This window comes from Rhinichthys klamathensis, unplaced genomic scaffold (genome assembly GCF_029890125.1).
Source record: "Rhinichthys klamathensis goyatoka isolate OS25496 unplaced genomic scaffold, OSU_Roscu_1.1 h1tg000679l_1, whole genome shotgun sequence".
Lineage (NCBI taxonomy): Eukaryota > Metazoa > Chordata > Actinopteri > Cypriniformes > Leuciscidae > Rhinichthys > Rhinichthys klamathensis.
In genome coordinates this window covers 524,483-550,877 of record NW_026607111.1, presented here as the reverse complement: position 1 = coordinate 550,877, position 26,395 = coordinate 524,483, and the positions used below count along the sequence as shown (strand labels likewise).

Sequence of the window (26,395 nt, the reverse complement as noted above, 5' to 3'; positions counted from 1 at the left end):
TCTCATGAAATTTGGCACAAAGTGATGAGTCATGACCCATCTTTGCTTTGCTCCTATTACCAATTCATATATTGTGGACTGTTTCAAAAGAGTTTAACTTGGATATTCTATAAGCTTTTCACTTTTATTTTGCTTCTGTCCCAACTTTTTTGGAGTGTGTAGCAGCCATCTAAACCAAAATTGGTTTGTATTTACAAAAGTTGTTCAGTAAAAAAAAAAACATAGGATATATTTTTCTTTGCATTTTGTCAGTTAAATAAGTTGAAAGAGAATTAACAGATCAGATTCTTGATTTTGTTGCATTTTACAAAATGTCTCAACTTTTCTTGATTTGGGGTTGTATAAAGGAATTTTTCCGGCTTGATTATTCACAGGTGTTTTCCACACATTTTGAATTATGCATTGTATTGTGTTGGGTTTTAGGGTTAAAGAAATGTCTGAAAACTTAATAAAAAATGTCCTGGCAGAAAATTACCTATACCGTTTCCATTTTTCTACAGATGTTTTTCGTAGAGTTATTGACATTACAATAAAGTTGCTATAAAAAAAAAAGGTATATAACAAAAAGAAAAAGTTTCTTTGAATGAAGTTTTATATGAAAGAAAGTCATTTTTATAGTAATAACAAAAACAGTTTGCTGTCAAAAGTTAATACACCAGTCATACATATACGTCTCACACATTTATGTACAATTTTATTTCAGATACAGCTGTTTTATCTCAACATCCATTGTACTCAACCACAGCACTGTTTGTATCTGAAATGAGAGAGCATATATGAACAATGACACACATGCACTGTATCCCCCGTATGACCCTCATGTCTCACCTATCTAATTCTTTATATACATCCATTTCACCCGTTGGCTTAAGATCCTAGAGAGAGAGAGAGAGAGAGAGAGAGAGAGAGAGAGAGAGAGAGAGAGAGAGAGAGAGAGAGAGAGAGAGAGAGAGAGAGAGAAACAGGGACAAGGATGAGAAGGGCGGAGACATCTCAGATTTATAGTTTGGCAGAGGTTCGATTCGGTTCATCTGCTAATATCACTAATGCAGGCGTGACAGAACTGGAATGGAATACACACCCACCCACACACACACACACACACACTGTCAAACAGATTGTAAAATGTTGGGACCTGTTTTTTGGAACACACACACACACACACACTATTACTCATTGCTCTGCCTGAGAAGGACTATAATAACTCACCATGTAGACTGCGCCTTGGGGAGGTGTCTGCTGGGAGAAGAGAGGGAGAGAAAGAGGAAGGAAGAAATAGATTTAATAATAGAGCACAGATAGATATACATTGAGAGAGAAAGACAAGGAGAGAGAGAGAGAGAGAATGAAAGATAGAAGGGGTAGTAAAAATAGATTTAATAATACAGCAGGGGAAGGAGAAACAGCAAGGTAGACGGAGAGAAGGAGGAGCTGCGCATTTCAATCACCTGTCTTAGAACGTCAGGATTTTCATAGATGTTCTCCACCTCTCCGGAGTGGTGAGACAGTGATTGCTCGACACCTACAGGAATGAACACAGACACACAGGGGTTTCACATCACATCACACCAAATCCATTGTGGTTTGCTCTGTCCATCATCCTCTGCCAGGGCGAACTGACAGCCTTCAGATCTTTGATGGACTCAGGGGGGAAAAGACAAATGTGAGGCCTTACTTCGGTGGGTGACGCAATAGCCCTGTCTCCATAGCAACACTCCAACAGCTACGGCAATCATGGGTATCAGAAATAGGAGAAATGAGAACGAAGAAACATAAGAGGATGCTGAGACATCTTCTGCTGGGGGGAGTGTGAGAAAGACAGAAAAAGAAAAGCTAAGTTAGGTTACCCATCAGTGTGCAGAAGTGTGTGTGTGTGTGTGTGTGTGCGTGTGTGTGTGTGTGTGTACAGCAACACTCACCTGCAGGTGGCAGTGCAGGGCCTGGAGAAACTGTTGGATCTGCTCAACAAAAGTGTCAATGTGAGTAGACAGGAATGGTTAGAAATGATCTAATTACCTTCAAAAATAAATTATTCATAAATAAATAAATTGATTGATTATCTTAGATATGAAGGAGCCACAGTTGGACAGTGCATGTAACTTTAGAGGCAAACACAGGATGAGGAAGAGAAATGAAACAAAATAAGGGTTTGACTTAATGTTTTTGCATATGGTGAGGTGGCATCATTTATGCAAACAGCGAACAAACAGATGCAGTTCTTATCTATCATTGACAGTCTGAGTCTCTCACATGTTAGCCTACATCTGATGACACTGCTGTGGTTAAAATACTCTCTAACCACGACTTAAACTCTTGGAAATATTAAATAACTGTAAAAAATAAATAAATAATGTATTAAATATTTGTGAATCTTTAGTTTAAAAAAAATCTGAACCATGTTTAAAGGAACAGCTTAAAGGGATAGTTCACCCAAAAATGAAAATTAGCCGATGATTTACTCACCCTCAAGCCAGGTGTATATGACATTCTTCTTTCAGACGAATACAATCAGCGTTATATTAAAAAATGTCCTGGCTCTTCCAAGCTTTATAATGGGAGTGAATGTCCATCAAAGCGCATCCATCCCTGATTAAAGTGCTCGACTGACGGGTTAATAAAGGCCTTCTGAAGTGAAGCGATGCGTTTGTGTAAGAAAAATATTCATATTTAAAACTTTATCGACTAAAATAACTAGCTTCCGGCAGACGGCCGAAGGTTGTGGGTTCGAGTCTTAATACCGGAAGATATCAATACTCACTGCTCCGAATGTGTAGCCTAGAAATCTAGACGCACCCTAGCGGCAGCAAAAATTATTTTGCAGCCAGTGTGGTCTAGCAACTCTCCGTTGGCTTGCGAGCTGAAAAAAAACAAACTCTGGTCAGGCCAATCACATCGTGTTAGAGTTGGTGGGCGGGCTTAACATAATGACAGCAGAGTTGTGACGGTTCCGCGTGATTTCACTGCTACTTGAAAACAAACAAGATGCTACTGGCGAATAGCGGTCTTTCGAATCGGCTTTGCCCGCGACTCTGGAGGACTTGGAGTTAAGAAACGTCACTTAAGTCATTCTTAAAAAAGGAAGATGTGTTCGGAGTTTTGACGACCGGACACGGCAAAAGTTTAATATTTCAACTCAGGCTGGAGGGAAAATGCCTTTTTTTTACAGTCTATGGAAAACGCATGGGACTCATCCACAGCCATTCGTTGCTCTGATTGGTTGTAGCCTATCCTATTGCGTGCAGAGGGATTTTGAAAGACAACTGTTTATCCCGCCCCTCAAATTGAGGCATGCCAATTGTGAGTTCCCAGACCTAACATCTTGATGTAGGTCTGGCTTGCCAGGCTACCGAATGTGTGGTTAACTTGATTAAATGCATAGGACAAATTCCAAGTACTGGTTCTGTGCTCCAATAAAGTGGTGCAGGTATGACGTCACTTTGTAGGCCAAAACGCAGAAGTGAATTAGCATTTTAGCACTTCCGGTTCCATCGTCCCGAAGTCAATGGGTGTTTTTGAATGGGGTTTTGGTTAAACGGCTGAAATAAGGTCTGTGGTGAACACAAGATCAAGACACTTTCACGTTTTATTCTATGACATTAAATACATCAGTATTACCCCACTCGTGTTTTTTTTGAAGCTGTTAGGTGTCTTGAAAAAGGCGATTGCTAACAAGTGGCTAAATGGGACTATACAGAGGCTGTCGAAGAGATTAAACGTCATCACGCTGAACAGGTAAACTCAGTCTGCTTTTACAGCCTCATTATGCTTATAATTGTGCTCTTATAAACTATTCTAATTCAAACATTCTGGGAAAATGTTTTTAGATCAAATCTGAAAGAGTTGTCTGAAGCTTAGTAATGGTGACGTTGAAATCGTGGGACCGTGATGTTGTTCGTTTATAGCCTACCTTCAGCTTTTTACTTCTGGCGACTGCATTTAGGCTTTATAATTCATAAAAGTTGTGTTCATCTGTGATAATTATCTTGATGGACAAAACGTGTAAGTACCATAAACTTTTGTTGATCACATATCTTGTTTTTAGCGATAATCCAAAAGCGTATTGGAAAATCCTATTGGGTTTTTCTCCGGTTGGTGTACAAAGTGATGTCATACCTGCACCACTCTATTGGTCAACGCCACAAATGTGACGGAACCAGTCGTGAAGGACTGTAAAAAAATATGCCATTCTGTGTGACATCGTGACACGGCTTCAGTTGTCGTTTCGTCCACTATGACACACTATACGTCATAAAACAATCAATTCTTGCGTCCAAAGCCCTTTGTCGTTTACGAATCACCACAACACTATATATCAAGCGGATTGTGCCAAAATCAGGCTGATATCGTGTAGTCTGAATCTGGCACAAGTCATTATTTACTGAATATCTTGACATCTGTTCTATCTCTCCTTGGCGAATTCATGAGAGTTTATAGTTGCGCTCCGATTGATAGGGCCTCTGGAGTGTTCACTTATCTCTATTCCCAATGCACAGGAAATCTGTTGAAGTTCACTTAATTTGACAAAATACATTCATTCAGAACTCTCTCCAGTGCCATCACACACACAGAAGAAACTTGAGACGAAACTTGATAATGAACGGAACACACCTCAAGCAGGGATGTCCGATACATGAATAAATAATTAATTGCAAAGATCTGACTCAAAAGAACGATTCATTCTTGGGTCTGACATTCTTCTTCAGACAAACCTATCATATGACTCAGAAGACTTTTCGGACCACTTTTAGGGGCCGTTCAAAAAGAGCACTTTTTTCCCTGTTCCACCCTGTGCTATGCGTTGGTTTAATTTCCACTGCACTGCTTTTCCTTTGTTTTTATATAAACATGCGTTGGATGGACGTGTTTGACCATTGCGTTTGTGTCTCGCTTCTTTTACAGCATTATTTTACCGCTTTCTAAAAACACAGTTCCACTTAAAAACACACCTCTCTTTCTGCGTGGGTGGCTTGATACTTGCATATTTTGAAGTTTGGAAGCCACAATCTTCATTCATTGTAATTTCAAGATAAATAGCAACTAGTAGATTTTTGAAAATTTCTCCTTCTATGTTCCATTGAAAAATGAAATGTATTCAGGTTTGGAATAATTGAATAAATAAATTATGTTGAGTAAACCAGTCCCTTTTCAATAGCAGAACTGCAGAAGATCTATTTTCTGCGCCCTTGCTGCTCTAGAGATTCACAAGCCATGTTTGAAATAATCTATAATGATGGAGTTGGGTTTCATGAAATTGATTGGTCAAGGTACTTAATTGTGCTGCATTATGAAATGTGACCTCACCGGTGACCTACATGATTCCACTAACTAATGTTCCTGTCATTCATTCATTATGAAAATCCAATGAAGCACTGAAGGCATATCACACACAACAAAAATAACTCATTGGAATAAATATTCACCTGCAAGTTTTTAAATGTTGAAGAAGAAAAGTGCCAGACAGAGAGTGAGAAATACATCTTTATCTCACCTATATTGGCCATTGTGACGGTGCACATATATTGCACTGAGTTTCCATTTTTCAGATACAGAGTGCAGGCATAACGTCCTGCCGTCTCGGGGGTCACAGGAAGCGCTACAGAGGTTGTGATCCGGCCCAAAACAGCAGTTGATTTCAGAAAGCGACTGGGATCCTGAACATATGACCATCTCACAGCTTTGACCTGAGATCGCTCTTTGTACGTACAACTCAGATCCAGAGTGGTGCGGGATGGCTTGATATATCCTGAGGGTGAAACAGACAGAGAAATGAAAGCAGAAGATGGTCAGTGAAGGGTTAAAATGATATATATTCATTAAACAGACGGGTGTAGCCGGTCAGCTGCGGTTGACTGTGACTGATGTACAGTGTCTCCTCAAACACAAAGCAACATCAATCCTGAGCTAATTGAGCTCAGTTTTTAACTGTAATCCCACAACCCACAGAGTTGTCAGCGGCAACAAGCAGGTGTAATTACACATAATGAGATCTGTAATGAGGCCTACTAAAAACATTGTGTTAGAGAGAGGGATATATATAGAAGAGAAGAGACAAAAGTAAAAGAATTGAGTGAGGAAACTTTTTCCCTTATGAGGACATAAGGGAAAAAAGATTTCCCAGGGAGGACATACAGTAAGGGGAAAAAGAGATTAAAGTAACAACGGAGGGAGATTGGATTAAAAAAGGGAGCGAAAGATGAAAGTCAAGACACTGACTGATTGACTCTTGGATGCTGAACTACTGTGATTGATATAACAGCTTGTGCAATTATAAAATTAATTCAAGACCAGTGATGCAAGAACATGCAACATTGGAATGACATGAGGGTGAAATAACGATAGGAATTCATTTTTTAAAAACTATATTTAAATTAAATATTTAAAATTAAAGTCACCATGCAATGTTTATTATTAATGATTTATTTGTGCATAATATCATTATTTATTTTTTTAATTAATGTGCTCACCTAATCTTTAATCATAATCAGTGACAGATTGTCAGGATTATGCTCTAGTCTGGTTAGTTTTCTCTGGGTTTTTTCTCAAACGGAAGTCTGCATCCTATGAAGGCTGCATATCTCGGGCTGCCACGTCATCAAATGTCACTGAAGGCCATCTCCTTGGAGGGCAGCCTTCGTTTCGTGTCCTTCTTTCGGCCTGTTTTAAAGGATGCATCGGATGTATCCTTTGCGGCCTTAAATCACCCACAATCCTTTGCAAACATTCCAATTCATGGAAATTAGTCCGGAAATTAGTCCGTACTGAGCTTGTCTGAGTTAAGACAAAAATAATGTTTTCGGTCATGAAAGCATGATGTTAGTTTTTTGCTGTAAATTAATCACTAAACTGCCAATAATGTAAGCCACTGGGAGACTACTGTCATTCACTATATTACATTAATAGAAAGCCAGTTAATATAAAGGTAATACAAAGTATTTTTCCAAATTTAAGTTTTAATTGTATTTTCGTGCCGTGACCGTGCGGGGGCAGAACATGTGTGACGCAGCCATGCACACTTACTAGACCGTCTCATTCTAGCGTTTAATGCTGAGGAGGACTCTAGCCTACAAGCCTCAGAAGGACTGGAAGGACTCGGTCTAGGTAGGTATGCAGCTTTCCGTTTGAGAAGCACCCTCTGTGTTTTGTTTTCATTGTTTCCTGTTATGCTTTGCCTGAGTTCTGATTATGGTCACCTGTTGTTCATTTGGTTACCTCATTACTCCCTGTGTATTTAAAGACCCCCCTGTGTTGAAAATCTAGTTTTTAATGTTGTTTATATTCCTATGTGGTGTATTTAATATGATTTAAGACAAACCATGTGCAAATTCATAAGTCAACACCATTGCTGAGTATTATATACTTAAAACTGCAGTGAAAAAAGATGCGGTTTGAAATCACCTGTGGCTCATTTGCATGTCCATGGTTCCACGTTACATGAAGCAAGGGTGTAGAGTTACATTTAAGCAATTTTAAGGCATAAATAAATATTTTTCACAGGAAAAAACGTTTAAATATGCCATTTTGGTGATCAAGGATGCGTGTTAAGGGATTAAATGATTGACTACATTAAGCCCTTAGTTCAGTTCATTGTTCTGCCTCGTGTGGTTGTCAATACATTTTCTGTCTCCTAAGATTTTTGATTAAAGACTGTTCTTTTTTTTTATCCCCATTCGTCGAGCGCTTACTACAACCCCCATTCCGTTAGAATAGCAGTTATACAACCAATTCCCAATAAACAAAATCAAGTCCCGTCCTACATTTTTCATCGATCAGGAAGTTGTTTCACTTGGATATACATCACAATAGGTAAGAAAATGAATTTCTGTTTCATGCTGACGTTAATATTATATTAATATTGTATTATAGATTTAATAAATTAATTTATTAATAATTATTTAATGATTTAATAATGTTTTTTAAAAATAAATGATTCCTTTATAATATCACACAATAGCATTGAATATCTCAAACTCAGCGCTATGCTGATGCATGTTTTTATATTACATAATATATCAAATAGAAGATGTGAGATAAATTGCTATTCATTCACACACCAAACTCCATCATAGATGTCAAGTCAAAAAGTCTCGATGTACATAAAAAATATTACCATGTAAAACACTCAGTGTGTTGCTTTGGGTGAAAGCCTTGTCATCCAGGAAGACCTCGCACAAGTAGTGTCCTCCATCCGTCAGGGCTGGGCTTAACAGGAAGGAGAAGTTCCCAACAGCAGCCAGGGTGGCGGGGTCTATCAAACTGAGGTGGTGTTTGGTCTTGTTGGTGGAGCTCCTCCTCCAACGGTCAAACTGAAATATGAGCTCCATTCTTTCTGAATCAGGATACTGCCAGTAGAGCAGCACATAGTCACCAAGAATGGGGGGACAGGCTAGAGTGACCAGTGAACGAGAGAGGGCTGCCATAGACCTTGTGTCTCCTGTAGAGGAGAGATTACAAAGGAAGGTATAGTGACATAGGGGAAGAGACTCATTCAACACAAGAGAAAGTCCGAAATACAAAGTACAAGGCAAAAGAGTATAAAAAGGAACTGAAGAAGCCAATCGAGTGAAAAATGGACAGTGATACAAGAACAATATCGTCAATTTGAACTGATCCCGTCCACTGTGCTGCGAGACACTTTAGCCTCCTTGTTCTTGACACAGTCAAGCGAATAGAACATTACGAGTCCCAGAGCAAAGTCATATGGGAGATATCAGAAACGAGACAGGCATGAAAATGGGGATTATGTTATTAAGCTCAGCAAAAGCTCTTCAAGAAACATTCTCCTCTCAGATTTACAGTTTTTCTCAATTGCTAAAACACAATTTCTGAATCCTTGCTCCTTTTTCTGAAAACATTAAACACAAAACCTCATCTTCAAGCACTATTTACAAAACCTCTGACTCTTCTTGCAAAATGAAACTTTCGCCTCAAAACAGTTTTACTTGTGTTCAAAATCAAACACTGCTCTCAAATCATAGACAAAGTGATCAAAATGATATACACTATCAAGCAGTCAGTAAACAATACACCAAAAAATAGAAAACACATTGTTCAAAACATACAGTTCTCGAAAGATATCTATGGACGGCTTTTCTATTTGTAGACTTACCCGTGACACATTACTGTACCATCAAAATTTCAGGGAGAAGTACATTTTTAATCTTAAAACAAATTTCATATTTGTCTGTCATTGTCTTTTGATGAATGAAAACATCATAGTAGCGCAAAATTGATCAGAAATTACTACTCTGCTTTGCTCTTTGCAATTTTATTTGTTCTTCCTCCTTGTACCCCTATTTTTACAGTACAGTGCCCTGCATCTCACAAACGTCTCATTTGTCAGTTCTATTGTTTGATACTGTAATTCTTGTTCTTTGTTGATATGAACCTGCAAGTGCAACCAGTAAAATCTATTGAGCATTCAGTACTGTAACAAATGGTACTGTTACAGTAACGATGTTCGGGGCCATATAATTTGTTCATTGTACAGTATACAGCCTACAATGCACTGTACTACAGTATACAATACTAAAAGGGACAAAAATCAAAGGAGTAAACGTGATCAGTGTGCTTCTTCTTGTCTTTGGGCATCATTTGAAACAGGTTAAATCAATTTTGAGTGGTTGTGTTCAATCAATGACATTTGTTCTCTATTTGTATTTGATCATTGTGTTTACCAGTATGGATGACGTGTGCATTACAGTGCAGAATATGTTTTGAGAATGAGAATGTGTTTAGCGTTTTGCTGAAAAGTCTAAGTAAGATCTGCAAATTGTGTTTTGCCATGTGAAATAGTTTAAGGTATTGACAACAGACTGCACAATTAGCTAAATGAGTTCAGGCAACTGAGAACTTTGTTCAGCCAATGGGTTTTAGTGTTTTAGCAATTGAGAAAAACTGTAATAACCCTGATTAACCATGTGCTGACACAACATTTGGGAAGAACAAACCAAAATAGTTTAAATTAGATTAGATTAAATTGTTGTTCAATCAATCAATAATTAAAGCACGTTGAGGTTAGCTGGAAACAATTCACTGTTCAGTTAGTTAAAAAAACCTGAAGGAGAATATTTAGGTTTGACTAGTGTAGGCTGGGTAAATGGCACATAAGGATGGTCCCATTTTATTCACAATAGTATTCCGGTAACAAAAGAGCCTATTACCTTGTGTCACGTCTGTGAAAGAAAACACAGCTCTCTCTGAAAGAGAAAAAGAAAGAGTGGGAGAGAGAGAGAGAGAGAGAGAGAGAGAGAGAGAGAGAGAGAGAGAGAGAGAGAGAGAGAGAGAGAGAGAGAGAGAGAGAGAGAGAGAGAGAGAGAGAGAGAGAGAGAGAGAGAGAGGAAGTTAGATGCTGTTTATAATGAGGATGAGATATTCCTTGCTTTTTTATGTAGTGTAGTCTCAGATCTGTAACATTGTTTGTATTAAATTATAATAAGCAATCTACATTTTTAGACACAGTGTTACAGTACTGTCTATACTTTTGTTTCATCAGTAAATATAGTTCCAAACAAAGTCCAAGTAAAAATAACCATTACTTCTGCAAGCAACACACAGTAGCTATGTATTCTTGAATTAATCAGTGTTTTTGAATGGCTTGGTTAAGTGAATGATTCAATGACTCATAAAGACTGTGGCTGTGTCCGAAATCGCTGCTGAATAAGTAATTACTTTGTGAACATTAAAAAAGTACATTTGATATAGTGTAAATGTTAGTGGTATGAATGCAATTCAGACGTATTACATTTGTCATTGTCATGCGCCCCAGCGTCAGTTGCGTCACTTAACTATATCATTCACAAATCATCTCCTGTGGCCTCATGGGATAGTAAAGTGTACATTCGATGCATACTACACAATCTCACCAGTAGTAAGTCATCCCAGTACTTGTTGGCTAATGTTTTATGAATACTGTGAATTTGGACACAGTCTTTTCATATAATGTTTTTGTCTTAAGTATTCAGAATCAGCCTTTCACTTGTTTCTTTTCTGAATGAATCAGTGCTCCAAACAAATCAGTTGAGTGAATGATTCCAATGGGTCACAAGCGGAGTAATACAAAAAGGTGAATTTTGGGGCGATTTGCTCTCCGTGACTCTCTGATTGGTGGAATTTTCTGTACAGCATGATGGGTAATGTAGTCTTTCACCATGTATTCCGTTGTTAAACACGATAATTTTGAAAGTTCAAATAATGCGGACTTGTGGCTTCAGAAAAATCATATACCATCAATTAACAACCACTGAACTCACAGGAGGTCTGTCTTTAAATGTCTATAAGATATCGTTGAAAATCAATTTCCCAAAGGAGGAAATTAATGGAGACTGTTGCACCCTGTACATAAGCCATCATGATGGTGGAAAAAAATATGAGATGGGAGGAAAATTCTATTTGAAACGCAAAGTTTCTCAGGGGAACGCAAAAGTTTTGCAAGCGAACACAATGTGTTTTTTTGAAGGAAAAGAACTCAAGAGAACTCAAAAGTTTTGCGAGTAAACGCGGAAACATTGAAATATTATTGATCCTTTCATCTTTAATCTTAGGGGCTCCAAAATATGAAGTGTATAGGTCTTCTACTGTTAGATAAAATATCTGTTATTTTTTCTTTCATAAGAGAGTGGTTTATTTAACTTTCTGCTTTTTTGCTGCATTCTAGAAAAAAAGGAACATTATATCCCTTCCATCGTGTTTAAAAGATAACATTTAGCTACTAAGCAGATTATCTGACTATAGCGTGTTTCCACAAAATATCTTTAAATCTCACCGTTCACTGTCACATTCACCCTGTGCTCCGAGACAGACGTGTCGTTGTTACCATGGACACGGATTCTGCAGGTATAGACTCCGGTGTCTTTACTGGTGATGCGGGCCAGCTTGCTGAGCAGACTGCCCTTGTCATGGGAGATTTCAGTGTATAGCTGTTCCCCCGAGGAAGACACCCACGTTCCCCAGGCAACCACGGAGGAGGGAGACACCTGAGCTACCAGTCTCAGTGTACTGTCCACTGTGGCAGGGGGCGTGGGAGTGACAGTTACTGCAAAAGAGAGGGAGAAAATGCCTGGAGATATCAGACACATTGAGACATGAAGAATATGGTGTGCATGGTGGGGTTGTGTAGTCTACATTTAATCAGAGCGAGCAGAACAATCCTCTCCTGTAGCTTCTTGTTGTCCTGTTCAATCACACAGGAGTAGCGTCCTTGAGAAGGTGCTGCAGCCCTGAAGATCAGAGAGGCATCCGCAGAGATCTCAAAAGTCCTTCCTCCAAACACTCTGCTACTGCGTCCATTTGTTTGTCCATCGATGCAGTTGGCTGATAACAAATATGACCAGCGATCCTCCCTCGCTGACATCATCTTCCAGGTAACCAGTACAGAAGATTTGGGTGGTGAATCAAAGCAGGATAGGGTGACAGATGAGTCCTCACGTACCATGACCACATCATTCCATAGATTACCTGTAGATCATATTTTTTAAACGCAAGAAGTCAAACACACACACACACACACACACACACACACACACACACACACACACACACACACACACACACACACACACACACACACACACAGTTACTGAAAAGCATGATATTTAAAACATTATATATAAAAAAAATTCTGTCAAGACATTAACTTGAGAAACTTTCATGCTGGGCCAGAAATATATTTAAAAAAATAATTAATTCTTTTGAAAATTACACTGTAAGTTTATCTTTTTTACCCCCTCATTTTCCGTGGAGCCCCTTGAATCCCCTTGCAGACCCCTGCGAGTCCCCAAACCACAGTGTGAAAACCCCTGTAGTGCAGTATAAGCTGCAGTTATCTATGTTAATCAGCGCATGAATATAAGCTCAATTCAATTTAGTGTCTCTGTGGTTCATTTAGATGACAGAGATATCTAGAGATTCTAGTCCCTAAAGTATGTTTGATTTTTTTCGGTATGGAATTAAATGAGCTATACTTGAAAATTGAACTTTTCAGGTTTAACCATAGGGTTTAACTTTATTTCATTTCAGGCCAAATAAAGTGAAAAAAAAAAAATATATACCAGTGATAGCTGTAAAAAAAATATATATATATATATATATAAAAAATTCACACACAACAATTAGATTATACATATTCATGTGTTGTTCTCAGGTCTGCCTGTTGAACCCTGTTCCTGCCGTGCAATAATGTGATCAAATATGAAGGCATACTGTTCAGAACATGTTGCTTCCCAGCTTAATATATATATGAGAGAGAGAGTTATATATATATAATATTAAATATGATCATATAGATGTGCAGATGATGCGTTCTCTTTGATGACTGTAATATTTCTTCACTTTAGGTTGCCTGAAATAAAGTTAAACTTTAAAAATTGCATTTTCAGTATAACTTACTCAACATTTAACACAATACAATACATTACAATATATATATATATATATATTTGCTTTTAAATTTGTTTAGATAGATTTTCATACCTGCCATGAGCGGAGAGATGATAAAGCATGAACCAAAACAAACAAATATGAAAGCATGAAAATAGTTCCCCATGGTGCTGCTAGGAAACAACATTATTAGTTAAAGTGCAAGAGTAGTCTATGTCTTCTTTCTCGCATTTGACCACAAGCATAACAGGAAAATGACCCGACACTAAGTGCTGAGAACAACATGTGACAGAAGCTGATAAACACAACAAATGTCAACACACATATAAAAAAACGGAAGCAATAATACAAACATGGAGGCTGATAAACAGAACACTAATTTATATGCAGCTACAGTATCATAATGAGATAAGTCAGTGTTTTTATCTGCAGTCACATAGTCCTGCTTCTGGCTATAACAAGAATCATATAAGTACAAAATAGGCTATAATAGATCATTTTGGCCTAGTATTCACCTTTTTCCTCACTTCTCCGTGGGGGGCGCCGTAGCCGCGAGTGACTTCCGGTAAGATGCTCTCAACTTCCGTTTAGTAATTGTCATCAGCTATACGACGTTACTGGTCATGGCAAATAGTGGAGGTTCTGGTAGAATTTGTGCCGTTAAAGGCTGTCACAACAGCTACAGAAAGCTAAAAAAACTTCTGGAACATGAGTGTTACGACCACAAGCCAACAAGAAGAGCGGAATGTAACTGCCCAAAACCATTTAAATTGCACAAGATGCCATCCGACGACGAGGGCAAAAGACAATGGCTCGCAGCACTTAATTTGAAATTACCGCCCCGTAATATCCATGTATGCTCATTCCACTTTGTGGACAGACAACCAACAACGGAAAATCCATATCCTGAACTTTGGCTTGGATATGATCGTCCATTAAGAAAGAAGAGAAGACAACGACGAACTTGTCCGGAGGAAGGTGAGAGTGAGACTATTCATTAACGTTATTTACAAGGCTAACGTGCAGGTCTTCACAATTAATCGAAATGTGCCTTATGATACGGATTAAGTGTTTTCAGCGTTTCCTTCAACCCTTCAGTATGTTAACTTGTAACGTTAGCATAAAAGTGTGTTCATTTAACAAATGGCTCTTTAAATGAACCATTCTGACTCCCACGCTCCTGTGTTATAGTGTTTTGATTCAGTATGACGAATCGTTTAAATGAGTCAACTTTACGCTCCACTTTGAGTGTCAATACAGCGCAGTTTATTTTATTTTTTAATTAATGTTGACATATATATTAATATATATATATATGAATGTTGTTTTTACTCTGTTCCACTTTAGTCAAAGAGGTCTGAGTAAATATTTGACTAAATTACTTTGTGTGTGTGGTCTGTTTGTTCATTTGAACAGCTACTGCAGCAGTAATAGATCTTAAATCTTATCACAGCTCGCAATGTTTTGACAAAATAATACCTGTCAGTAATTGTTTATAAGCTCATTAAGGTATGCAGGAAAAACTCAACATTTGGCCCTTCATACATGACATTTAAAAGTGTATTAGTGCTAAACTAAAATTCTGCATGATTATATTCTAAAATATATTAATTTATTAATTGACTAACTTTTTTTATTGTATACAATTTTCAAGAAATCACTTTTCGAAAAAGAAAATATAATGCCCCAGCTAATTATAGATATGGTTATAATGGTTTGTCTGTTTTTACAGGAGCTGGTGTTTATCAAGAAGAGCACACTGGAATGGACGAAGGGAGGCCTGAAGAAGAGAGTCTTGCATCTGTCCCAAGCCCCATGCAATCTAATGTTGATGACCACGGCTGTACATCTAAAAACGTTGCCTCTGTTGGAACACAATGGGAAGACCACATCTTCGAGGAGCATTGTTATAGCAAGAGACAGCACAGAGTAACTTATGTAAACCAGTCAACACAGTGTGATACAATCAAGCCTCTTACTCTGATGAGCGACTCTGACTCAAATCTGTACACCGGGCTCCCACTCCACTCATTTCATACGCTTGTAGCTGTTCTGCGTCCCCATGCGAATGTGGCATACCAGACTGAAGTTGAACAGCAAATCTTGCTCACACTAATGAAGCTGAAATTAAACCTTTTAATAGAAGACCTAGCCATTCGATTTTGTATATCAGTGAGTCAAGTGAGCAGGATCATTTCTTTTTGGATTGACACTATGGCTGTAGTCTTGAAGGATCTAATACCATGGCTCCCCAAAGAAACAATAAGAGCCACAACACCAGAGGCATTTAAGCAACATTATCAGAATGTTACCTGTATCTTAGACTGCAGTGAAAGTGAAATCCAAAAACCAAAGAACCTTGACTCAAGGTCTGAATCGTACAGCCACTACTATGCTTGCAACACTATCAAATACTTAGTGGCTATTGCACCTTGTGGTCTAGTAATGTTCATATCAGCAGCATATGGGGGCCGCTGTAGCGACAAATTTATTACGTGTGACTCTGGCATTCTTGAAAACCTTAAACCGGGTGATGAAGTGATGGCAGATAGGGGTTTTTTGATAAGAGACTTATTGTATGAAAGACAGGTCAACTTGATAATTCCTCACTTCGCCAACCAAACACAGCTGACAGAAGAAAAAGTCACGTGCAGTCGCAGGATTGCAAATGTAAGGATACATGTTGAACGTGCAATTAGGAGACTGAAAGTGTACAAGGTGTTGTCACAAACCTTGCCTATCAACCTTATGCCAAAGATTGATAAAATTCTGCGTATATGTGCAGCTTTAGTGAATCTGCATGGTGACCTGATCCGTGAAGCAGAAAATTAATGCTCAGTCTACATGTAATCAAATTTGTACATATATATTTAATCACAATACTTTACATTTTTAATTCTAAACAAATCTCAATGTTTTCTGTTTTTGTGTACAATGTACATGGATAGATATATAATTGTTAATTTGTTTAAATATTATACAACACTTGTGCAAAACCTGTAAACAAGGAACTACTATCAAATAAATTCAAAATGTTTTTGAAAACTTGCCTTGACACATTGCCAGAACCTTTTTCCTCCTAAATGTCAGGATCTATACACTTATACACAAAAAACGGTTAGTCTTTGTACAAGTTATTTATGCTTTTCTGACTATATGCAGGTATTTGCCATTCAGTTTGAGTCGTCCGGCAATGAATTCATCCACTACTCTAGGAAGCATCACAGAGAAGTAAAAGCCTCTGAGACGAGTAACCTGCTCTGCTACATACTCTGCATCATATGGTACATTTATCAGAATGTGTTCCTTTGATGACCAGACAAGTAGTTTTGCCATTCTTAGCCCAGTACAAAACATGCCTAATTGTATCTGTCTGTAGTAGCCCCTGACTCCATTCCTCTGTAATTCAGGCTTCCCATCAACCGCTTTGATGTCACTATAGCTGCTCATTGTGAAATGGTCTGCTAGAGAGGTGGTATTGTTCTTAGGGATAGGGCACTTTATTTCCAGAAGTTCTACACCACTTATTATGCCATCAGGGCTTGCAGACAGCCATGGCTCTGTCAGGCTGACCCTGGTACCTGAGACGGACACCTGTAGACCTTGTTCTACAAGAAGGTTTCGAGCTATTACCTCTTTCTCACTCCCATACTTTGTAGCCGCATTACCCCGAAAGGTAGGGAAGAGATGCTCTCTCAGGAATTTATCAGGATTTGTTGTTGCTCGTACTGGTACACCTTTAGCTGAACTAGCAGTGATTCTTATCTGTCTTGCACTATGCCAAACCTCTGACAAGCTCTGATTCTGTGTTTGAATCTCCAATATAGCTGCCTGGTCGCTGTTCATCTCTATGTAGTTGCTGTAAAATGCTTTACATTTACTGCAAGTCAAAGTCTCCCCATGTGGCTGGTGGGGTTCTACACTATCAATGTCATCTGCCTGCTCTGGTACATTTGCATTGTAACACTTTTCTAAAAGACTATTTTTTAGTTCAAACAGAGCTTTTGTATCTGAAGAACTGACTCTCTCCCTGAAGTCATGATGCGTGTCATAGCATGGTGTCGGTGCTAGTCTTTCTCCCTCCCTGGCTGATGACGCATCATATACTTCCTCAGCTCTGTGATGTCTAAATGTTATCTGGCTGATTCGTTTTTGTTCATGATTTCTTCTGGTCCCTGCATTCCATCTACGCTGCTCATCAGTGCAAGATATCCCTGTTATACCACTGGCCACTGCATTCTGCACCTTTCAAAAATCAGAGCATATTGTTTACTTCATTACTTATTGCACAGTACATCACCATTAGCACACAAAACGTTTTTTTCAAGCCAAAGAATTTTATTAATTTACATTTATTATTGTTTAAATATTGCTGTAAAAATTAATTATTCAAGTTGAATCACTCTGCACATAGTATTTGCTGTATGTTAAGCCAGACTAGCAGTGTTGCTCTATTTATAAATACCCACCTTCCACAACACAGCAGCAGCATGACTACAAGACCTACCAGGGCCAGCTACGCAGGAGCATCCAGCTGTTTCCACTACTCCGTTATTTTGTACCATAACCCACGCAATGTGATGGGGTTTATTTATAGTCTGACTCGGCTCTACCTCCGCTTTTAAGATTGTGAACTGCTGATGATTATGGCAAAGAATTCGTCCAATTTTGTTACTGTGTAAGTAGTTGTATGCTTCCGTGCTTTTATAATTTCTAAGCTCCTCGCCGTCGACACCCTCAGACAAAACAAGATAATTAAATATGTCAACATATGTGACTGATGGCCATTGTGTCATATCATCAATCCAGGAGGTGGCGCTTGTCAATTTCGTAGGATGAGGGACAGACAAAGTTACGTTTTTAACGGTTTTCGTCAAATAATCTTGCCCGTGCTGCCACCGCAAACTAATGTTGCCATTGCTTGTTGCCATTATTGCCATTAAAATTAAGTAAAAGAGATTACAAACTTTGTTTCAGAAATGTCCAATAACGCCTACATAAACAACATCAAGCTGCGAACCGGAAGTTTTGAGCATCCTGTCTACGCGCACGCGCAAAGCATGACGGGTAGTTTCGCGTCCCGTGAAAAAGGTGAATAAGTATAAAAATGCTAATTTCTGAACTGAAAACCGTAATGTTGGCTGGTCATAAAACTGAACTTGGACTGTGGACTGAGTGGAATGTTAGCCAAGAGTGTGGGAATATGCTTGTAAAAAGAGAGAGAAAGAGAGTGAGAACATAAAAAAAGGATTTAGAGATGTAATCAGAAATGGTCTTCAGCTTCTGGCTAAATGTCTTTACATCCCAGTAAATGTCTTTAATTAAAGTTAACAGACTTATCAGCACCTCGAAGTCCCATTACCAGCTTAGCTTCTAATCACCTCTGAGCTAAAGAATGAGAAAGGGTCTAAAGAAAAGAGATAAAAATAAAGAAAACTGAAATGGAGAAAAGACGGTAGGGGTAAATGAGCTGAGAAACTTCAGAGAGAGCAAAAACTAGGGCAAAGCAGCTAATGAGAGTCAACGTAGCAGAGCCTATTGTCAGGCTACGTGTCATTGGCCCAGTGCAAACGACAGAGAGAATGAGTAAAGAGAGAGAGAGATGCTTCAGTTTTGATTTAATGGGGTGTGGAAGTGACAGAAACTGAATGTGACTGAGGTAGAGTCAAGCACTTCTGCCTTAGGACAGAACTATTTCAGCAATCAGAACTGATCTCACTAACGTATAGGCTAGTTTTGTTCAGTGTGATTGTATTTCGCCTTGTGTAAGCCTGCTTCCACAGCATAGATTCTGAACAAAATCAATGTTCTTTCGGAGATGCAGATATGCAAAACTCCGATGCAATGGTAAAATGTGCCCATGTTTCAACGATGATATGGTTGGCTGTAGTGTCTGTAGTGTTACCAGCAAGGGGAGCGCTAGAGCCACACTAGTTCACCCACAACTCGCAACTTAACTTAATTACCCAAAATATTTACTTGTTCCATTGCATCGTTTTATTATACCTCCACGAAACTCATTATGCTGATTTTATATCTGCTCTTACATTAGCCATTAAGCTTTAGAAACGAAGAGAAAGCACATTTCCAGCAAGAACTGATACAAAAGAAGAGTGCGGGAAAACCAGCAAAAAGACATAGACTGGGTAGACTGGTTTAAATGTTGTTGTTTTCCAGAATACTTTCCAGCATCCAAAAAAAGGCAAAAGAAATACACAGGGAGTTTCGTCATTCGCTATGACGACGAGGGTGTGTAGGCTATTAGCCTACAGAGTGTCTCTGGTATTTAGTGAATACAGCACTTTATACGAAACATGAGAACTGTTAACTGAAAGTAGGACAATTCCTGTCATGATTGGATCGAATTATAGTTTAGTTGCCTGAAACTGAAAGGAGTATAATGGTCAAAACCTTCTAGTTTCTGGAAAGTACCGAGCCTCCACTGGATTTTAGGTGACTTTAATTCAGCGTGACGTACGGCATGACATCACACGACTGTGTCCAATGAGCTTCGCGCTCCTGATAGAGTTTCAACAGAGTCCGATCCCAGGGCGACAGGTTTGAGACTCCGCCGTCTGAGTGCGAGAAACCTCCAACTCACTCACTGGATATTTATTCACCTGTAGGACGCTTCTTACCTGGCCACCGGACACCGCAGTTCGGAGGACAGAAGCTGTTTATACGATTTAAAAGGGATTTTGGACGCTAGATTGTAAACCAACTCAAGAGGGACTGCTGAACAGACTTCAGCGACGCACCTTAACATTAAGTTTCTCTGCTCGCCCATTGAAAGAAACTAGAGAAACCACCTAACAGTTTCTATCTCCATCTGACCGTCTCGATTCTGTACCGAGTTCAACAAGCGGACAACAGACAATTTTTGTAAAGGTGGACTGTCCACCCTTCCCTCCGATGAACATGTCAGGACTGTTAATCGCACTCCTTCTCCTAATTATTCAAGGTAAGACATATTATATGATCTTTGAATAAATAGTATAAGGAATCACAAATTGTTGCCGGTTATAAATCACACTGTTCTCTATCACTTTCATTCAAATAGATAGACTCAGTCAAAGCGATAGTCGGGAGTCATAATAACGTTAAATATCCTTCAGTAATCAGTAAGTTAGGCTATCTTAATCGTGCGCGCGCACATCTCTTACTGAACTCTGACTACATTCATGACTATATTCTTCTTGAAATAAAATGATTAACTATGGCAGTGTTATATAGTATGATGGAAAATAACTTCCCGGTTTGGTCATTAATCTTGTTTCTTTCCCCTGGAGATTGTATGAGTTTGGTTTCGATAAGCGCCATGTTTCTCTAGGTGTGGCCTTGGGAAGTGCTTTTTTCCCCTACGTGTTGACAGGTGTGTTTGTTTGCGAAACTATGGACATTATCCAGTCGTACTTCAGTGCTCTCTCTCCCTCGTACCACATTTCTCCCTGTTCCTCACGTCCTTTGAGTCTTTTCTCCCTTCACATCATATCATATTATTTCCAACTGAAAAGACACGTAAATAAATCCATCAGGCAACAGGGTGTTTCGGACGTTGTATTTATTTTTATAAAAATGTGGATTTCAACTTAGTGTAATTTTAGTCGTATCTCTGAAAGCTATAAAAATCACTTTCAAAACGTCATGTTGTTGAATTTTTAATCAGTTCATTTGACCGACGATCAATCAATTTACCGGTATATTGCCGGTATACCGTCCTTTGTTTCGTCATTTTTCGCCGCACTTCAGCTCCTTTTGATCGTATATTCAGCTGCTCCTCAGTGTCTTTGCAGTTTAATTATTCAGTTGCCATGTCATGGTCCGCAGGTGCACAACACCTGACAGCGAGTGAGCTGAGCTGGTGTGAGTGTCTAACCGAGCATACACACACTGTTAAAGATCTTCAGTAGAACTTGTTATTTTTGATTATAATAAAAGGTATGAATAATTTTGTAATGTATAGGAAAATACATTATGTATTAAAAGGATATGATGTGGTAAAGGTTTGTGACAAAGTAGTAGCCTACTTTATCGTAACTAAATAAGGGGAAAAAAGCAATTTACTCCTTTAACTTATTCATGGTCTGGACCTCTTCTGCCTGGGCCCATTTCACAGTGCATCGGCTGCACTTCAGGAGGAAAACTAGAATAACGAAACAAAGGATTTGTTTTATTTATGAACAGAGCAGCGGAAGAAGGGGTCATGATTGCCTCGCTTAAGCGAACAGTACAAACAGGCCTTGTGTTTTCTTTTTTTCCCTTTCCCTTCGCATCCATTTAGTTCAGTGTCCTGGGAGCTTTTGCCTTTATACACAGCAGTTGCAAAATATTTAAAGGGTCAAAGCATTGTTTTGAGAGCTCGACTCAGTGGCCCCTGCAGACTCATTTTCATTGCTTGCCTATTAAAAACAATCAGACCAACATCATGCACACCAATATAAAAGCCTTATTTTAATAACCTCATTATTACTTTTTAAATTAAGAGCTATACGGACAGGAAGTAGGTTTAACTAGTTTTATGAGTATAGAACTTGAGCCAGTTCATCTTTCTAGTTCCAGACCGAAATGTAGGCTACTAGGAGCAGCAGAGATCTGCACAATAGCAGCTACTGATTGTGTTATAATACCCTCCTAGTGAACACGGGTCAAAAAATGCTTGAACCCGTTGCCATGGAGACGCTGTGTTTTCATTGAAAGCCAGGGTTAGGGGGGCTACTGTAGCAGCGTCTCTGGCTGAATGCATCAAGTGGTCTGTGTGTGTGTGTGTTTGTTTGAGGAGGAGGAGGAGGAGGGGGTTGGGGAAAATGTTAGGCTCCTACGATGATGGAGGCGGAGGCCAAGATGACCTTATTCTAAACTGTGTGAGTACAGCAGTTACAGACGCACACTAACAAGCGCACACAATGATTGGAACATCGCTAGCTCAAGTGGGTTAAACAGTGAAGAAGTGTTGAGTAAACAGGCGAGCTGGTCTCCATTGTTTGCCGTTTCCAGAAACTGAGGAGCATGTAAACAAAAGTTGAACCGACTCTGAAGGTTTTTCAGCTGCCATTCTCTCATCTTCTTCCATTTCTTTCCCTCCCTTCCTCTCTTTTTGCGTCCCTTGCGTCCTTATCCGCTTGCTTTTGTTTGAGCGATGATTGTCATTGGTGTATTCAAACCCCCCCCCCGCCCCACCTCACGCTGACCTCAAGGCCACGCTGTTTATTAGTGTCTGAGCTGGTGAAAGAACGTGGGAGGAGGTGTAGCAGTAGACAGAACTGAAAGACTGTGGAAAGAACATTGATTTTAAAAATGCTGCATTCCTGCAAAAACTCTTACACAAGGTTATCTTGGTACACTCTTTAAAATAAAGGTTTCAAAAGGGGATTTTCACAGTGGGATTTTTGGGGTTCTCTAAAGAACCTTTTAGTGAACAATTCTTAAAAGAACCATTTTTTTTCTTACATGTAAAGAACATTTTAATAATCGAAAGAATTTTTTTTTCACTATAAAGAACCTGTTGTGCAGTGGAAAGATTCCATGAATGTTAGAGCTGCACAATTCTGGATAAATTGAGAATCACTGTTTCTTTGTTTGAAATAGTGATCAAAAATAGATTCTCTCATGATTCTGAATAGACAACTATAAATAACATGTCATTTACTAGAGGTCCTGACAAAATGTCAATTGCTGCTATCTATTTAAAAACATTTAATTAGAATGAATTATTTTAAAAAACTGTTTGTATTAATTACTCAATGACAAATACACTGATACACTGATACGGTTTGCACCAGAGATGTTCCGATACCCTTTTTCCCTTCCCGATTCCGTTACCTGGACTCAGGGTATCGGCCGATACCGAGTACTGATCCGATATCTGGGTGTGTATCTATACAGCTGCAATTCATACTAGCCCTGTATGAATTGATAGAATTATTTTATGGTGTACTGTGCTTCAGACTTATCCCTTAATAAAACATGAACAAATACATACAGTGAACTAGAGTATTTTTATTATCTGACATACATTTCACAGCAATATATTATTTATTTTTCTTAAGTGAAAAAGAACTTAAAATGCAGCCACACATCTAATACTTTAAACTGAAAAAGGTATTTTAGATTTACAATATAACTGTATAAAAAAGTGCAACAAATAAATCTAGGAATCTAAAAAATGATATATGATAAGAAAATAACCTCTTTATACTTTAAAGTCCCGAAACAATTTAGTTAAATACACAGCATTTCAGTTTTGACAGCGGCTGGTCATCCAGAACAATAAACTCGATAATTTTGTCGGTTATATTTATCGCTCGTTGGCTGTCTTTTGAAAACGTTTCTCTTCGTTTGAATGAAGCTTCCAGAGATTGTTGATTCTGGGGCGGCTCATCCTCCGTCTGCCCTTGCCATCGTGTTCTGCGGGGTGACGCGTCTTCAAATGCTTTATTAAGTGTCGAAGCTGCTAATCTTGTGCCACCCCTCGAAATTGCAGAATGCCATATGAGACATGTCACTGTTTTACTGGCTGGTTGGTCCAGTCTGAAATACTGCCAAACAGCGGAGATACTGCTAGCGCGCACTTTCTTCTTCGCTGCTCTAAACATTGGTTGCTTGTGGCAACATCACAACTTCCTGTGTTGCCACAAGCAACCACTGTTTAGAGCAGCGAAGAAGAATTGATCTCCGATTTGCAGCGTTAAGCAAAGCTAGCGTGTATAACTAGTTATTGTTTAAGAAAAGGGTATCGGATCGGTACATGGGTAGAAGTACTCGCCGATACCGATGGCAGAATTTTTATTGGTATCGGCGGCATTTCCGATACAAGTATCGGAATCGGAACAACTCTAGTTTGCACTGATACACAAATACACTGACCACTGCTTTAACTGGGTCAGCAGCAGCACCAATGAAGATCTGAATTTTCGCTGTGATCGTACTTGTCAAAAAATTTAATAGACATAGTCGAATCGTTGCAATTTAGAAATAAGACCACGGGTGTGTGAATCGAGATCGATCTTTTAACGATTAATCTTGCAGCTCTAATGGATGTTATGGTTTCTTCGTGGATACTATAGATGCTGATAAAGAACCTTTATGAGTGTATCTCAGTGGGTTTTGGGAACCTGTAGCTGTGTGAAGTAAGCCATCAGTGATTGTGGATCTCTCATTCTGGTTGCTTGTAGAGATAAGGCTGGATGAGTGATGGGGGATTTGTGGACGGGGGAACCAAAGCTTTTAACACTTGTCGCAAGTCTATGCTTGACATGCAGCTCTGGGAATGAAGTCTGCCGAAATCAATGACTGACCTTGTAATTAACATCAACCTGCACGAATACGGACACTGGAGATTTTCCCGACAAGCTTCGTACGATATCCATGGAACTGATTTATGAGTGACGGGTGAAATATAATATAAGTAACTTTTGTAGTCAGGGTTATTTTCAGAATAGCTTTTTCTTCGTTCAAAAATGGAGCTAAAATGAATCTCGCCTGGTCCTCGAAGCACTTAGAGGACAAGGCTCTTTCAAGCATTTCTTTTCTAACTGCCTCGCTCTATTCTTGTCACTTTCTTTCTCTCGCTCCGCTCCCACTGGTTCAGCAGATGTCAGATCTCAGAATGCTTTTACGGTATTAGAGATTCATGGGGTTGATATGTCCAGTTAATTGGTCCTCATATTTTAGTCTTTTGCCTGGTGATGGAAAGCCAACCGACCATTGTGGCTTTGACAAGATGGTGAGAACTGAAACAAGTGGCAGGGAGGAATGAGAAAGCAGGGTTCTGCTCCTGCTGTGGTTTACCATTTTCGAAAAGTGCCTTATGATCTTGTGGTGGAACTGTTACTGTTTTTATGCATCTAAAATGCAGATAAAACATGATTCAGCGAGACACACACAAAAACATAATGTTATCACACCCCATGCTGGCTGAGTTTACCCCCTTGTCCTATTGCATGCTGGGAGATCAGTGACCCTCCAGGGGCCAGTAGCCAGTTGCGCTGGTTGCCAGATTGATATAGGAATTTTGAGAATTGCCAGGTTGCTGTAGTAGGTCATGTCTACTCATAGGGAAAATGACCACAGATCTGCCCTCTTTAAACGTGAAGCCAAATGGCATGAAAAGGAATAGGACATGATGAGCATTCGGCCCCTCTAGACAGAATGCCATCCAGTTCGTTTTATGATTAACATTGCAACCCTGAAGGTTTTTGGGATGCTGTAGCTCCTCTTTCTGGTTTGTTGGCTCCATATTCACTGAGGTTTTTCACTGAGTTTTCATTATTTAACACTCATGTTCCACAGTAACTTTCATTTTCCATGAAATATAAAAGCACATATTTATTAGAATGTCATAGTTGCTCTATTCTGAATGAATGAAAGTGACATGTGAAGGCCAAGTATGGTAACCCATACTCGGAATTAGTCTTATGCATTTAAACCATCCAAGTTAGTGCTCACACATTAGGAGTAGTGAGTAGTGAACGCACACCCGGAGCAGTGGGCAGCCATTCACTGTGGCAGCCGGGGAGCGATTGTGGGTTAGTTGAATTGCTCAAGGGCACCTCAGTCATTTCCTGCCGGTATTGAGGACCGAACCCGCAACCTTCGGGTTACCAGTCAATCAGGCTAAAAAAGACATTTGCGCTATATTTAAAGTCTACTAAAACCATACAATAGGTTTGTTCATTTAATGTATAGTTTGAATCATTGGTTTAAATCAGACTGCCATGTATAATTTCTTGCATCCACATAAAATATTTTTTTACATATGTGCATAAAATGGACATTAAAATTGCAATATACCCAAATGAATCAGAAACAAATCAGAATTAAATCAAATTGAGAGCTTGTATTAGGGTTAGGGGAACAGAGGGATGTGCCCCCTAAAAAAATTGGGGTGAGATGAAATTGATAATATTACAATTTCAAGTTGAAATGAGACACTTACTGAGTGTTTCTAACACATGCAGATACTTTATCATTTGAGGCAGAAACATCAGATGATGAAGTAACTGAAAGGCTTCCTTTCTTTTAG

General features: G+C 39.0%; 2 protein-coding genes across 8 annotated transcripts in view; one reads left to right on the top strand and one right to left on the bottom strand.

The window, feature by feature from the left end:
• Positions 1-595: 595 nt before the first annotated feature.
• g6fl (g6f-like) lies at positions 596-25,961 on the bottom strand. Of its 6 annotated transcripts, none has more exons than XM_056241878.1 (12): positions 25,850-25,961; positions 12,121-12,453; positions 11,762-12,031; positions 10,161-10,196; positions 8,108-8,431; positions 5,489-5,743; positions 1,920-1,958; positions 1,676-1,798; positions 1,449-1,522; positions 1,210-1,239; positions 829-875; positions 596-757 (listed from the first exon to the last, which is right to left on the bottom strand). In XM_056241878.1, exons 1-12 carry the CDS (start codon positions 25,929-25,931, stop codon positions 736-738), a joined length of 1,635 nt encoding a protein of 544 aa, XP_056097853.1. In that variant the 5' UTR covers positions 25,932-25,961; the 3' UTR covers positions 596-735. The 6 variants fall into 6 exon arrangements, with proteins under 6 accessions (XP_056097853.1, XP_056097849.1, XP_056097850.1 ...); XM_056241874.1 differs by lacking the exon at positions 25,850-25,961 and adding an exon at positions 13,468-13,624; XM_056241875.1 differs by lacking the exon at positions 25,850-25,961 and adding an exon at positions 13,468-13,624 and having other exon boundaries at positions 1,210-1,236.
• The window catches only part of si:ch73-22o12.1 (nectin-2), an 80,416-nt gene continuing 73,730 nt past the window's right edge, over positions 19,710-26,395 (top strand). Inside the window, exon 1 of one of the 2 annotated variants that reach the window (XM_056241881.1) lies at positions 19,710-20,335. In XM_056241881.1, the coding sequence (XP_056097856.1) occupies positions 20,287-20,335 (49 nt within the window). In that variant the 5' untranslated portion in view covers positions 19,710-20,286. The remainder of the gene's footprint in view (positions 20,336-26,395) is intronic. The other variant, XM_056241880.1, reaches the window with a different exon arrangement.